We start from the raw sequence: 13,991 nt of genomic DNA on the forward strand, positions 1-13,991 counted from the left end.
AAGTATCTCGGGGGAATTATTATACTTTTGATATGGGAAAATAATTCGTATGAGATTATCTTAAAAGGGTTTTTTTCGGGTGTGACTTAGAGGATTCTTATTTAACTTTGATTTGTTGGACTGTACAGGTTTTGAGGAGAGAGAAATTAGTAGCTTACCGAAGTCCACGAAAGTGGGGAAAGCTTCTGAGTGCCATTCACATGGGTATGGCCAGAGCGATTCTTTTGCATGCGGTTCAAGCAGCTCACTACTGCCGGTCGCTTGCGGCCAAGTATCCTCTGACATGTTTAGCGGTGAGCTAATGTGAGAAGGCGACAACCTGGCTAGGTCACTCTGACATAATCGGTTTAAGGTCTAGCCGGGGGAGATCTCATCGACAGAGTCTGTACACCTCTATGTGCGGCTGCAAGCGGGCGTCTGTCTTGGAGCAAGCGGCTCGCTATATAAACGTGTAAGTAATACTTTCACCCCCGCTTAGCGGGTTGTGGGCTGGGCTTGGGACCCGCCACGTAAAACGATACTCCAATGAAATATAACAACAAACCTCGGATAAATACACTCTCTATTGATGACGACCATGGCAAACATTTGAAGGACAATGAATTGAGGGCATGCACCTGGAACGTCTGCTCCCTGAATGGGATTGGTGCAGATGCCCGGCTGGTTGATGTCCTCGTCAAAGCAAAATCTGACATCACCGCCATCCAAGAAATGCGTTGAACGAAGCAAGGAAGAAAGAAGATCAAAAATTGTGACATCTATTGGAGTGGCCATACGAATAAGCGCAGTTTAGGCGTCGGATTCGTGGTGGGAGAGAGATTTTGTCGCCAAGTTCTGCCGTTCACGCCTGTGGACGAGCGTCTCGCCGCTATCCGAATAAAAGCAAAATTGTTTAATACATCATTCATCTGCGCTCCTGCGCCGACAGAGGAGGAAGACGACGAGGTGAAAGACACTTTTTGTGAACAATTAGAACGCACATACCAGCGCTGCCCCCGTCATGATATAAAAGAAGGTGTTTTTGGCGCTACATTCGGAAAGTTCAGCCTACACAATGAAACTTCTCCTAACATGGTCATATCCAGTATGAGGTTCATGCATAAAAAAATACATCAAGCTACATGGCTGTCTCCTGATCGAAATACTCGCAATCAGATCGATCACGTTGTGATAGACGGACGGCACGCCTTCAGTGCTTTAGATGTGCGCACGATCCGAGGACCTAACATCGACTCGGACCATTATATCGTTGCAACCAAAATACGCACCCGCCTCAGCGCGGCCAAAACCAAGGAACAAAAAACACAAGGAAAGCTAGACGTCGAAAAGCATCAATCACAACAGACTGCCAATGATTTCCAACTCGACCCTCACACCTGCTCTCTGAGAGCACAACTAATCCTGAAGGAATACAAGAGCAGTGGGAGCATATCTCCAAAGCACTTCGTACTGCCGCCGAGGAAAAAATTGGTTACCGCCGGCCACGAAAAAACAACTGGTACGATGAAGAATGTCGCGTTGCAACCGAAAGAAAAGACGTTGCCTACATGGCTACGTTAAAAGCGAGCGGGACAAGAGGAGTGTGTGAACGCTATCGTGAGTTGAAAAGGAAAGCGAGACACCTTTTCAGGAAGAAAAAGAGCAGAAGCAGAAGGCGTGAGTGCGAGGAGCTTGAGTTGCTAGCCACCAGGAATAACGCCCGAAAATTTTATCAAAAAATACGGGGACAGACGGAAGGTTTTAAGACCGGGGCAAACTCCTGTAGGAATCAAAACGGCGACCTTGTAACTGATGTCCAGAGAGTGCTTAGATTATGCAAGGAACACTTCTCTGCTCTCCTAAATGGAAGCAGCAATTCAACGCGCAGAGATGAAGAACCCGATCCCGCAATCGATGATGATGGAATATATGTCCCCCCGCCCGATTATGACGAAGTTAGAATAGCAATAACCAGATTGAAAAACAACAAGGCCGTGGGCGCTGATGGATTGCTTGCGGAGCTATTCAAGTACGGCGACGAGGAGTTGGTAAGGCACATGCAGCATCTTCTTAGCAAAATATGGGCGGACAAGTGCATGCCCGACGGTTGGAATCTAAGTGTTCTTTGCCCAGGCCACAAGAAGGGGTATACTGCAAAATGCACTAATTATCGTGGAATCAGGCTTCTTAATATCGCATATAAGGTCCTTTCAAGTGTATTGTGCGAAAGATTGAAGCCCACCGTGAACCGGCTGATTGGACCTTATCAGTGCGCCTTCAGACCTGGTAAATTTACCATCGACCAGATTTTCACAATGAGCCAAATATTGGAAAAACCCGTGAAAAGAGAATCGACACACATCACCTCTTCGTTGACTTTAGAGCCGCCTTCCACAGCACGAAAAGGAGCTGCCTATATGCAGCTATGTCTGAATTTGGTTTCGCCGCAAAACTTATACGGCTGTGCAAAGTGACGTTGAGCAACACCATCAGCTCAGTCAGAACTGGGAAGGACCTGGGTGACCCCCTATCGTGCGATTTCTTTAATTTGATGCTGGAGAAAATTATACTAGCTGCAGAACTTAACCACACTGGAACAATATGCTATAAAAGCGTGCAATTACTGGCATATGCTGATGACATTGACATCATCGGCCTAAACACCCGCGCCGTTAGTTCTGCTTACTCCAAGCTGCAAAAAGAGCGGTAAAGATGGTTTGATGGTGAATGAGGACAAAGCAAAGGACCTGCTGTCATCGAGCAAAGAGTCAGCGCATATCCGCCTTGGCAACCATGAAATAGTAAAAGACTTCGTTTATCTGGCAACCAGCATTAACACTAACAACAACATCAACTCTGAAATCCAGCGAAGATTCAACCTTGCCGATAAATCCTACCTTGGACTTGGTCGTTAATTGAAAAATAAAGTCCTCTCTCGGCAAACGAAAATCATACTATAACAATTCACTTATCGTACCCGTTCTGCTATATGGTGCAGAAGCATGGACAATGACAATATCAAATGAAGCGGCTCTGTTCGACAGAAAAATTCTTCGAAAGATTTATGGACCTCTACGCGTTGGCGACGGCAAGTACCGAAAAAGATTTAATGATGAGCTGTGCGAGCTATGCGCAGACATCAACATAGTCCAGCGAATTAAAACGCAGCGGCTGCGGTGGCTAGGCCATGTTATGCGAATGAAAGATGATGCTCCGGCCAAGAAAGTGTTTCTATCGGAACCCGCATATGGAAGCAGAGGTAGAGGGCGGCCCCCACTCCTTTGGAAGGACCAGGTGGAAAACAATTTAAACTCCCTCGGTGTGACCAATTGGCGCCGCTTGGCGGAGCGAAGGAGCGACTGGCACGCCTTGTTGAACGGCCGTAACCGTTTAGACGGTTAAGCGCCAATTAGGTAAGTTAGTAAGTAAGACTTAGAGTCTTATTTAACTTCGATTTTTTGGACTGTAGAGGTTTTGAGGAGAGAGAAATTAGTAGCTTATCGAAATTCTTAATGGGGATTGAGAATTTATAGCGTGCAAATTTAATACGAGAAAAGTGCTATTACACGCACTGCACCACTCTTGTACCACTGTGCACGACATTTTATTTCACCGCTTATGTCGTTTTCTTTCTTTTGTATATCTGTATGTATGTATACGCACGTATGGAGACTGAAAAATATTTTTTGCGTTTTGTAATAATTTAAATGTGGATAAATAAGAAAACTGTAGAGTTTATGCTATGATAAAAAGTAAGGAAATACACTGTATCGATTTAAGAGAGATTGAATAATTTTAAAGCGGTATAAAAATGTAATACCGAAAAAAATATTTGAGGGGTAAAGTCGATATTCGTGCCCACTGTATCTAGCTCAGTTTTTTTATTATGCTTTGCACATATACCGTACTGAGTTTTGCAATATGGGGTTATTGCTGTATATATATATATATATATTGTTACGAATATTAGCAACACTTAGGGGTATTGCCATCTCTAAGCCGATGCTAAACAGTGATTTGTATGCACATCAATAATTCAATTATTAGGTCTTCACACATGTCCATACGAGCAGCGGAGAAGCAACGCACAAACACATGCATATATCTTATCTAAGGTGCTCACAAGAGAGGGCAATAATTTGTGCAAGTATTACTCGCGCGCATATGAGAAGCTATAAACATAGTTGTGGCTAGTGATTTTGTAGCTGATAACTAACTCGTAAGTTCTGGAATGGAAAAGCCTAGAAGTATGCAACAAGAAATCACAAAGTATAAAAGGCCGCGACAGTAAAGGCGCGAGAATTCAGTTTCATTTGAGCTATCAATCAGTTTGAGTTAAGCAAGCTAATCAGTAAGCGGAATATAAGTGTTATTGTGAAGTACCTTAATAAAGGACATTTTGCATTATTAAATATTGGAGTTATTTATTCAACAGTTTAGTGATTCGAACTTAGCTGAAGATTGCAAATAAGAGGATTTGCAGTAAAATCGTTACAATATATATATATATGTATATATACGAAATGGTATGTGCAAGTTTTGGCGGGAGATGATAACTTTTGGCGGGAAATGAAGAATCACCAATCCTCGAGAATCAGATTTTTCCGCCTATATATATATTTTTTTGTGTGGGAGTGAATAGGGGGTGTATTAAAATCGCATTTAATACTCACAGTTTCCAGTGATAACCTTCTGTGTCGCTGGCTCAAGTAGTGGCGTCGAAGGACCACTGTTTAGGGGGTGGAAATACAAATTTACCTTCCGTTTTTGGTGTATCTTATCTGTGAGGAGGATGTGGCTGCTGCGGCGGTGATGGCAATGCTATGGTGCTTTGATGATGGTGATGATGACGGCTGAATGTGGTGGCGGTGGCTGTATCTGGCGCTGGTAACAATGGCAGTAGACCGTATGCTGGTGGAGCTTTATTTCGTATTTTGATCCCTAGAATACGATTTTCACAGAGCAATGAGCGATTTTTAAATCGACCCACCCTAATATATATATATGTACATATGTACGTACATTTCAACTTTCGCCTCATCGTTGGGGTTGCCAGAGGGGCGAAATATAAACTGGTATAAGAATTGCCCCAACGATGAGTACAAGTCGTTACTCTTAATACTTGTAATAGCTATACATATTTGATGTATAAGTAATTCAAGTATACATATTTACATGTATATAGCTTACAAATAAAAGGTACATATACATTCAATAATTCAGTAAAAATTAAATTAATTTCTTTTGTAAAGAAAAATATTGTAGTTTATGCAAAATGTATGAAGGGGACGCACCGCTTTTATTCAAAATGTGTAATTGGATTTTTACAGATACGGGCGCACCGCATCTATTCAAAATTGTAATTTTATAAAATATACGGACGCACCGCTTTACTTCAAAATTCATAAATTGTTATATATATATATATTGCATATACATAGCACACACGCACCCTGGTTACGAAAAATTTAAATTATGCTTATCTGATTTGGTTGATCACCATAACTGAAATCCTAGGAAAATTTAACGCAGGGGGGTTAAGATCGTGGCATATGCCGACGACGTGGCGATCTTGGTCTCTGGTCCTTTCCCCTGCGTAATGAGCGAAATCATGGAAAGGGCCTTGGCTAAACTCAGCAGGTGGGCACAGTGATGTGTCCTTAGGTTAAATCCCGACAAGACGGACCTGTTTCTCTTCACGAGGAAGTACAAGCCACCTGCCTTCAGACTACCATTCTTAAACGGCCAGCAAATAACCCTGTTATCTTGTACCAAGTATCTGGAAATAACAATCTACTGCAAGTTGAGTTGGAAAGTATGCATCGAAGAGCGGGTACGGAAAGCCTGCATCGCCTTCTATGCCTGCAAATCAATGTTTGGTAAGAAATGGGGACTCAAGCCAAGCATGGTACTTTGGATGTACGAGGCGGTGTTGCGACCGGTGCTTACCTATGGTTCCATAGTCTGGTGGGAGGCTCTAAGTAAGGGCTACAATCTCACCAGCCTGCAAAAAGTCCAGCGCACTGCGTGCGTTGGTGCCATAGGGGCCGGACGCACTTGCCCCACAGCTGATTTATACCCCATTTTGCACCTGCTTCCGATCGACTTGCATATACTTTGTATATTGTCACAAACCGCACTAAGACTCAGGGAGTCTGGGTGTTGGAAGGATACTCAGCAATGGCATAGTAGTATCCTAAAGAAACTTGCGGATGGTACATGTAGTACCGAGACAGATTACTACCCTCGCAAACTGAAGTTTGAGTACTGTTGTAATACCGCCATTCCAAGCAGGAACCAGTGAATGAGAAAATCTGGCATAAGGGTCGACGACATCCAAATCTACTCCGACGGCCCCGAGATGGAATCGGGAGTGGGGGCTGGAGTCTTCTCTGAGTCCCTAGATTTGTCTGCATCATTCAGACTCCCATCGCACTGCAGCGTGTTTCAAGCAGAAATCCTCACGGTTTGGCATGCCTGCAAATAACTGGAGGACTTGCATGTAGCTGGTAAAGTTTGCATCCTGTCGGATAGCCAAGCAGCCATAAAAGCGCTTTCCTCGCCACACATTAACACAAAATTAGTGTAGGCTTGTAAGCGACTCATATCCCAGTTATCCACCAATGTAGAACTACGCGTTATCTGGGTCATAGGGGGATATAGAGGGTAAAGAGATGGCCGACGAGCTAGCACGCAGGGGCTCATCGGATATGAACGTCGAAGTAGGCATACCCTTAGCAGTAGCCAAGGGGAATATCCAAAGCTTCTACTTGAAGAAAGCACAAACAAAGTCGAATAACATCACCACCTGTGCAATATCAAACTCCATTTGGCCAAACTATGATGGAAAGAGGACGAGAAGTCTTCTGAACAAATCCAGGTCTAACACACGCAAACTGATACCAGTCTGCACCGGTCATTGGGCAGTAGGTACGCATGCGGAAAAGATGGGCATTCCGTTCAACAACTACTGCAGAAGCTGCAAAGATCCAAATGCCAGGGAGACAGTAGAATACTTTATGTGTAAATGCCCGGATCTAGCTAGAGCCCAGCTAAGGTTCCTTGGAACCCCGTTTCAAGAAGACCTCAGAGGGTTATCTCTGATAGCAATCCAGAATATTTTTAATTTTATCAACAACTCTGGCTGGTTGTAATACATTGACCGTAACATTCCGTAGGTTTTAGACGAGTTACATGGCATCAAAACGGCTTTAAATACCTACATGGGCGACCAGGGTCGCAGCCATTTCACCTACCTACCTATGTGTAGAAAAAAACCCATGGGGGATAAAAACTAGTATACATATATATACTTATGGCTGCTACGACCGCTACACTGCTATGCTGCTGATGTTAATGCTGCTGCTGGCGTTGGTAAAGTATATGATGTAAGGTTGTGTTATATATATACATACTGCTTTTTACTTACTTACTTACTTACTTAATTGGCTCTTAACCGTCTAAACGGTTATGGCCGTCCAACAAGGCGCGCCAGTCGCTCCTTCGCTCCGCCAAGCGGCGCCAATTGGTCACACCAAGGGAGTTTAAATCGTTTTCCACCTTTTCCTTCCAATGGAGTGGGGCCGCCCTCTACCTCTGCTTCCATATGCGGGTTCCGATAGAAACACTTTCCTGGCCGGAGCATCATCATTCATTCGCATAACATGGCCTAGCCAGCGCAGCCGCTGCGTTTTAATTCGCTGGACTATGTTGATGTCTGCGTATAGCTCGTACAGCTCATCATTAAATCTTCTTCCGTACTCGCCATCGCCAACGCGTAGAGGTCCATAAATCTTTCGAAGAACTTTTCTCTCGAACACTCCCAAAGCCGCTTCATCTGCTGTTGTCATGGTCCATGCTTTTGCCCCATATAGCAGGACGGGTACGATAAGTGACTTGTAGAGTATGATATTCGTTCGCCGAGAGAGGACTTTACTTTTCAGTTGCCTACCTAGTCCAAAGTAGCATTTATTGGCAAGACTTATTCTTCGCTGGATTTCAGTCCTGATGTTGTTGCTAGTGTTGATGCTGGTTCACGAAGTCTTTTACTATTTCGAAATTATGGCTGCCAACAGTAGCGTGGTTGCCAAGCGGCGTATGCGCTGACTCTTTGCTCGATGACAGCAGGTACTTCGTTTTGTCCTCATTCACCATCAGACCCATCTTTACCGCTTTTTTTTCCAGTTTGGAGTGAGCAGAACTAACAGCGCGGGTGTTTGGGCCGATGATATCAATGTCATCAGCATATGCCAGTAATTGCACGCTTTTATAGTATATTGTTCCAGTGCGGTTAAATTCTGCAGCTAGTATAATTTTCTCCAGCATCAAATTAAAGAAATCGCAAGATAGGGGGTTACCCTGTCTGAAACCTCGTTTAGTTTCGAACGGCTCGCAGAGGTCCTTCCCAATTCTGACTGAGCTAATGGTGTTGCTCAACGTCATTTTGCACAGCCGTATAAACTTTGCGGGGAAACCAAATTCAGACATAGCGGCATATAGGCAGCTCCTTTTCGTGCTGTCGAAGGCGGCTTTAACGTCGACGAAGAGGTGATGTGTGTCGATTCTTTTTTCGCGGGTTTTTTTCAAGATTTGGCGCATTGTGAAAATCTGGTCGATGGTAGTTTTACCAAGTCTGAAGCCGCACAGATAAAGTCCAATCAGCCGGTGCATGGTGGGCTTCAATCTTTCGCACAATACACTTGAAAGGACCTTATATGCGATATTAAGAAGGCTGATTCCACGATAGTTGGTGCATTTTACACGGCGTTTTACATTCCGTTATTTGAGTGGCGGGGTCTTTTACGCGCCCGATAAAATGTTTTACAGCGCCGCTCTTAAATAAATCCAGTTAAATTTATGCTTTTCACCCCAAAATTTTTCCATGCAAAGTAATGTTAGGTATGCAGCTTCGCAAGCCGAATCCCAATCAGAAAAATTGTTAGGTTACCTGCACCGCCGCTGTACCACCGTCACAGTCGCCATGTTAAATACGCGGCCTCTATAGCCGAACTGCACTCACCCTACTATATCGCCTGGTCACAGAATCCCTCTTCGTGGAGGACGCCGCCTCCAAACTGTCGCCAATGTTGAATAATTTATGGCAAAATCTTCACTCCCGTGGGGGTCGTCTCCGCCAAGCCTTAGAAATGTTGGCCATCAGCTTAAATTAATGGAAAAGCACGTTTTACAAAAGACGTGTCCGTTTACGTTAAGCTCAAATTTATTATGTCTATCTTGTTTTCAATTCTTTGACGTGGGCCGCACTTGCATTTTACAGGCGCGGGCAGTTGGCAACGCGCATGTCAAATGCAACTTAAGCCCCACGCACATAGACTAACTTATATTATTTGGTATGACTAAAGAATAAAAGCAACACTCAGATTTTTTGTTTGGAACACAAACACGATTCGTATTATTTAACACCATTCGGCATAAATTTTGTGAAGAAACTTTTCAACGTTCACAACCAAAAATTCCAACAAGAAGGTCAAACTTATGCAATTATCACCATTCAACGATCCACTGGGTGTTCTACGTGCAGGAGGCCATGTTAATCGTGCCGCCGTATCAAACAACATCAAACACCCAGTCATTCTTCCGAAACATCATGTATCCATATTAAAAATAGAGGAGCTACACAAGATTTATTTAAATGTAGGCGTCAATGAGCTCTTTATCATCATTCGACAGCGCTACTGGATTTTAGGTGCCAGAAATATAATCAGATCTGTGGTACATCAATGTAAACAGTGCTGCTTACTACGGAAACAAACTGCAATTCAGCGGATGGCGGACTTACCAGCTGTGCGCCTGGAGCCAACCAGAGTATTTCTTAATTCTGGATGTGATTTTCAGGACCTATTAATATAAAAATGACCAACTGCAAACGCCCAGAATTTGTAAATCCTTCATATGCCTTTTTGTTTGTGTGGCGACAAAGCCGGCTGACATTGAGTTCGTCAGTGACTTGTCAGCAGAAGCAATTACCGCGGCATTGAAACGTTTTACCAAAGAGGATAAATATAATAAGAGCCGTCACTCGCTATTTTTTAGGCATTTACTCGATGTAAACTGTGAGGTAGTCGCTACTTTTTTTTTTGGGCGAGATGTTTATAAACGTCTTCTATATATTTTCATGGGGTATTTGTGTTTATTTTTCGGACTGTATTTAATTAATTATTTAATTATCTTTCCAAAAAACACGTTTGCATAATGTGACAACACCGCATAGATAAATGGAAGGCAATTCAAAAATGTCCCTCATAAAACAAAAGTAGCGACTACCTCACAGTTTACATCGAGTAAATGCCTAAAAAATAACGAGTGACGGCTCTTATTATATTTATCCTCTTTCGAGACGTGGTAAATGCAGTAATTTATATACCGATAATGGACCGAATTTTCATATGTTTTCGTTTGTTAATGGACAAAAAGACAAATTCTTTAAGAGTTCCAAAAAACTTAAATATCTCTGCGGGAACAGCACAGAAGTAATTATTAACTATCAAAATGTCTGTGGCCTAAGATCGAAATTGAGTACATTTTTATACTCAATTGAGCAGAGCTCACAGAGTATATTAACTTTGATTGAATAACGGTTGGTTGTACAGGTATAAAGGAATCGAGATAAATATAGAATTCCATATACCAAAATCATCAGTATCGAAAAAAAATTTGATTGAGCCATGTCTGTCCGTCCGTCCGTCTACCCGTTAACACGATAACTTGAGTAAATTTTAAGGTATCTTGATGAAATTTGGTATGTAGGTTCCTGGGCACTCATTTCGTTATTTAAAATGAACGATGTCGGACTATAACCACACCCAATTTTTCGATATCGAAAATTTCGAAAAACAGAAAAAATGCGATAATTCATTGCCAAAGACAGACAAGGCGATGAAAATTCGTAGATGTGTTGACCTTATGACGCAGAATAGGAAATTAGTATAATTTTGGACAATGGGCGTGGCACCACCCACTTTTAGAAGAAGGTAATTTAAAAGTTTTGCATGCTGTAATTTGGCAATCGTTGAAAATATCATGACTAAATTTGGCAGGAACGTTACCCCTATTACTATATGTATGCTTAATAAAAATTAGCAAAATCGGAGAACGACCACGCCCACTTTAGAAAAAAAATTTTTTTAAAGTAAAATTTTAACAAAAAATTCAATATCTTTACAGTATACAAGTAAATTATGTCAACATTCGACTCCAGTAATGATATTGTGCAATAAAATACAAAAATAAAATAAAATTTCAAAATGGGCGTGACACCGCCCTTTTTCATTTAATTTGTCTAGGATACTTTTAATGCCATAAGTCGAACAAAAATTGACCAATCCTTGTGAAATTTGGTAGGGGCTTAGATTCTTGGACGATAACTGTTTTCTGTGGGAAAGATCGTTTGAAGCCACTCCCAATTTTTTTACAGTCGTCCGTCTGTCCTTCCGCTCGGCCTTTAATACGATAACTTGAGCAAAAATCTATATATCTTTAATAAACTCAGTTCTCATACTTATCTGAACTCACTTTGTATTGGTGTAAAAAATGGACGAAATCTGACTATGACCACGCCCACTTTTTCGATATCGAAAGTTACGAAAAATTAAAAAAATGCCACAATTCTATACCAAATACGAAAAAAGGGATGAAACTAGGTAATTGGATTGGTTTATTGACGCAAAATATAACTTTAGAAAAAACTTTGTAAAATGGGTGTGACATCTACCATATTAAGTAGTTGAAAAGTTCTGCAGGGCGAAATCAAGGGCTTTGAATCTTGGCAGGAATACCGTTCGTGGTATTACATATATAAATAAATTAGCGGTACCCGACAGATGATGTTCTGGGTCACCCTGGTACACATTTTGGTCGATATCTCGAAAACGCCTTCACATATACAACTAGCACCACTCCCTTTTAAAACCCTCATTAATACCTTTAATTTGATACACATATCGTACAAACACATTATAGACTCACCCCTGGTCAACCTTTATGGCGATATCTCGAAAAGGCGTCCACCTATAGAACTAAGTCCCACTTCCTTTTAAAATACTCATTAACACCTTTCGTTTGATACCCACGCCCTTTTAAAATACTCATTAACACCTTTCATTTGATGCCCATATATTACAAACAAATTCTAGGGTCACCCCTGGTCCACCTAGGCGTCCAACAATAGAACTAAGTTGTTTTTGTTTTTACTAGTAAGGCCCACTCCCTTTTAAAACACTCATTAAAACCGTTCATTTGATACCCATATCGTACAAACAAATTCTAGGGTCAGCCCTGGTCCACCTTTATGGCGATATCCCTAAATGGCGTTTATCTATAGAACTAGTACCCACTCCCTCTTAAAATACTCTTTAATACCTTCAATTTGATACACATGTCTTACAAACACATTCCAGGGTTACCCTAGGTTCATTTTCCTACATGGTGATTTTCCCTTATTTTGCCTCCATAGCTCTGAACTGAGTTCGGTTACACCCGAACTTGGCCTTCCTTACTTGTTTATTTTATATTTATCTTAAAAACCGTTTAGATATGTTCAAATTTCAACCAAACGCTTACGTGTATAGCATATATTATTGTCTGAAAAAATCATTGAGACGGTGGTATATATAGTATATATCTCTGTCCTATTTTAACAGCTAAAAGCTTCAAATTTCCTCAAATGCTTACGTATATAGCATGTATTGTTGTCTGAAAAAATCATAGAGATCGGTGGTATATATATTATATACCCCTAGATGATTTAGAGGCGGGTACTCACCGGTTTGTAGGTAGGGTTGCGCACGGTCTAGACTGCTGAAGATGTCTTGTTGCTAATGCTGTTCTTGCTGTCGCTTATCTTCCGGTTTGAAGCACTGATCCGAGCAGTCGAAGATACTTATGCGTGTGGATACTGGAATAGCTTAGTGATTTTGGTTTAGTGGTGCTTCTCCTCGATCAGAATGATGCTACGTTAAGTGTTAATTTGTAATGGTACTTCCTCCGATGTTAGCGCGGTAGTAATAATAAATGTCCGTTCCAAACCTAGGATAGGAACTGTAACATGCGCCACGGTAGTTTGTGGATTGGGGGAAAACTGTCCGTCAACACAGTTGTTTGATACCTAAGTGCCGTGATTCATCAAACACCAGAGATTTTCACGTTTGAATATGGGTTGATACCCTTATAATTCAGGGTAATACACGCAACTGCTAAATAAAATACAATTTTCTGTAGGTTTTAGTTTTGTTCACTATATTTTTGATTTTTTGTTAGGTTTCTGCATATGCACAATGACGGCGATCCTTTATGTAGAATTGCGCCTTCTATATTTACAAGTTCACAAAATTCAATGCACAGTGCAGCTTTCGCCAATTTATGTTTGTTATAAAAAAAAGACCTTTGGCACAAACTATATGAGCAATAATAATTAATAAGAAACGTTGATCGATCAAGAAGCAAAAATGTTGGTTTCAGGAACGCAAAAATTACATCAATAATCCCAAGCGAAAAAAATTATATGATGACCGCTTTGACAGCTGGCGGTGATGTCAGATCGCCTTGCTTCGGATTGCGGCGAGTTAAATTTGGTGGATTTTCGCGGTGGAGGCTGCCACACGTCCATGAGGAGACCCAATAGGGAATTTAAGGGTAAATGCCTTGTATTGATTTTGGGGGTAATTCAATATAATATAATTCAATATAGTCGAATACAATACAAGATACGGAATATATGTAAATTCATAGCTATACGTATGTACAAGAGGGTGATGGGACGGGTGACAGCCTACGCCGCGCAAACATCCTGGCCCGCCTAGGCGTACTAAGCGCCTAACGTGTGCTGCAGCTCGGTCAGAGCTCGAACTGCTTCCTTGATTAGGATTTTGCCCACTTTGGTTTTGTACGTGGCGGTGCACCGGATGGTGCGGTCTGACACGGTCGGTGGGCGCTGGTTATGCCGGGAACGGGGTGTGGGCGATGCTGCTGCCGGTTGTTGTTGATGAGTGCTGCGT

General features: G+C 41.9%; 1 protein-coding gene across 1 annotated transcript; it reads left to right on the forward strand.

The window, feature by feature from the left end:
• Nucleotides 1–525: 525 nt before the first annotated feature.
• On the forward strand, nucleotides 526–1,318 carry LOC137238005 (uncharacterized). The gene is made up of 3 exons (XM_067762495.1): nucleotides 526–675; nucleotides 742–1,265; nucleotides 1,300–1,318. Exons 1-3 carry the CDS (start codon nucleotides 526–528, stop codon nucleotides 1,316–1,318), a joined length of 693 nt encoding a protein of 230 aa, XP_067618596.1.
• The last annotated feature ends 12,673 nt before the right edge of the window (nucleotides 1,319–13,991 follow it).

This window comes from Eurosta solidaginis, chromosome 1, assembly GCF_040869045.1.
Source record: "Eurosta solidaginis isolate ZX-2024a chromosome 1, ASM4086904v1, whole genome shotgun sequence".
Taxonomy (NCBI): Eukaryota; Metazoa; Arthropoda; class Insecta; order Diptera; family Tephritidae; genus Eurosta; species Eurosta solidaginis.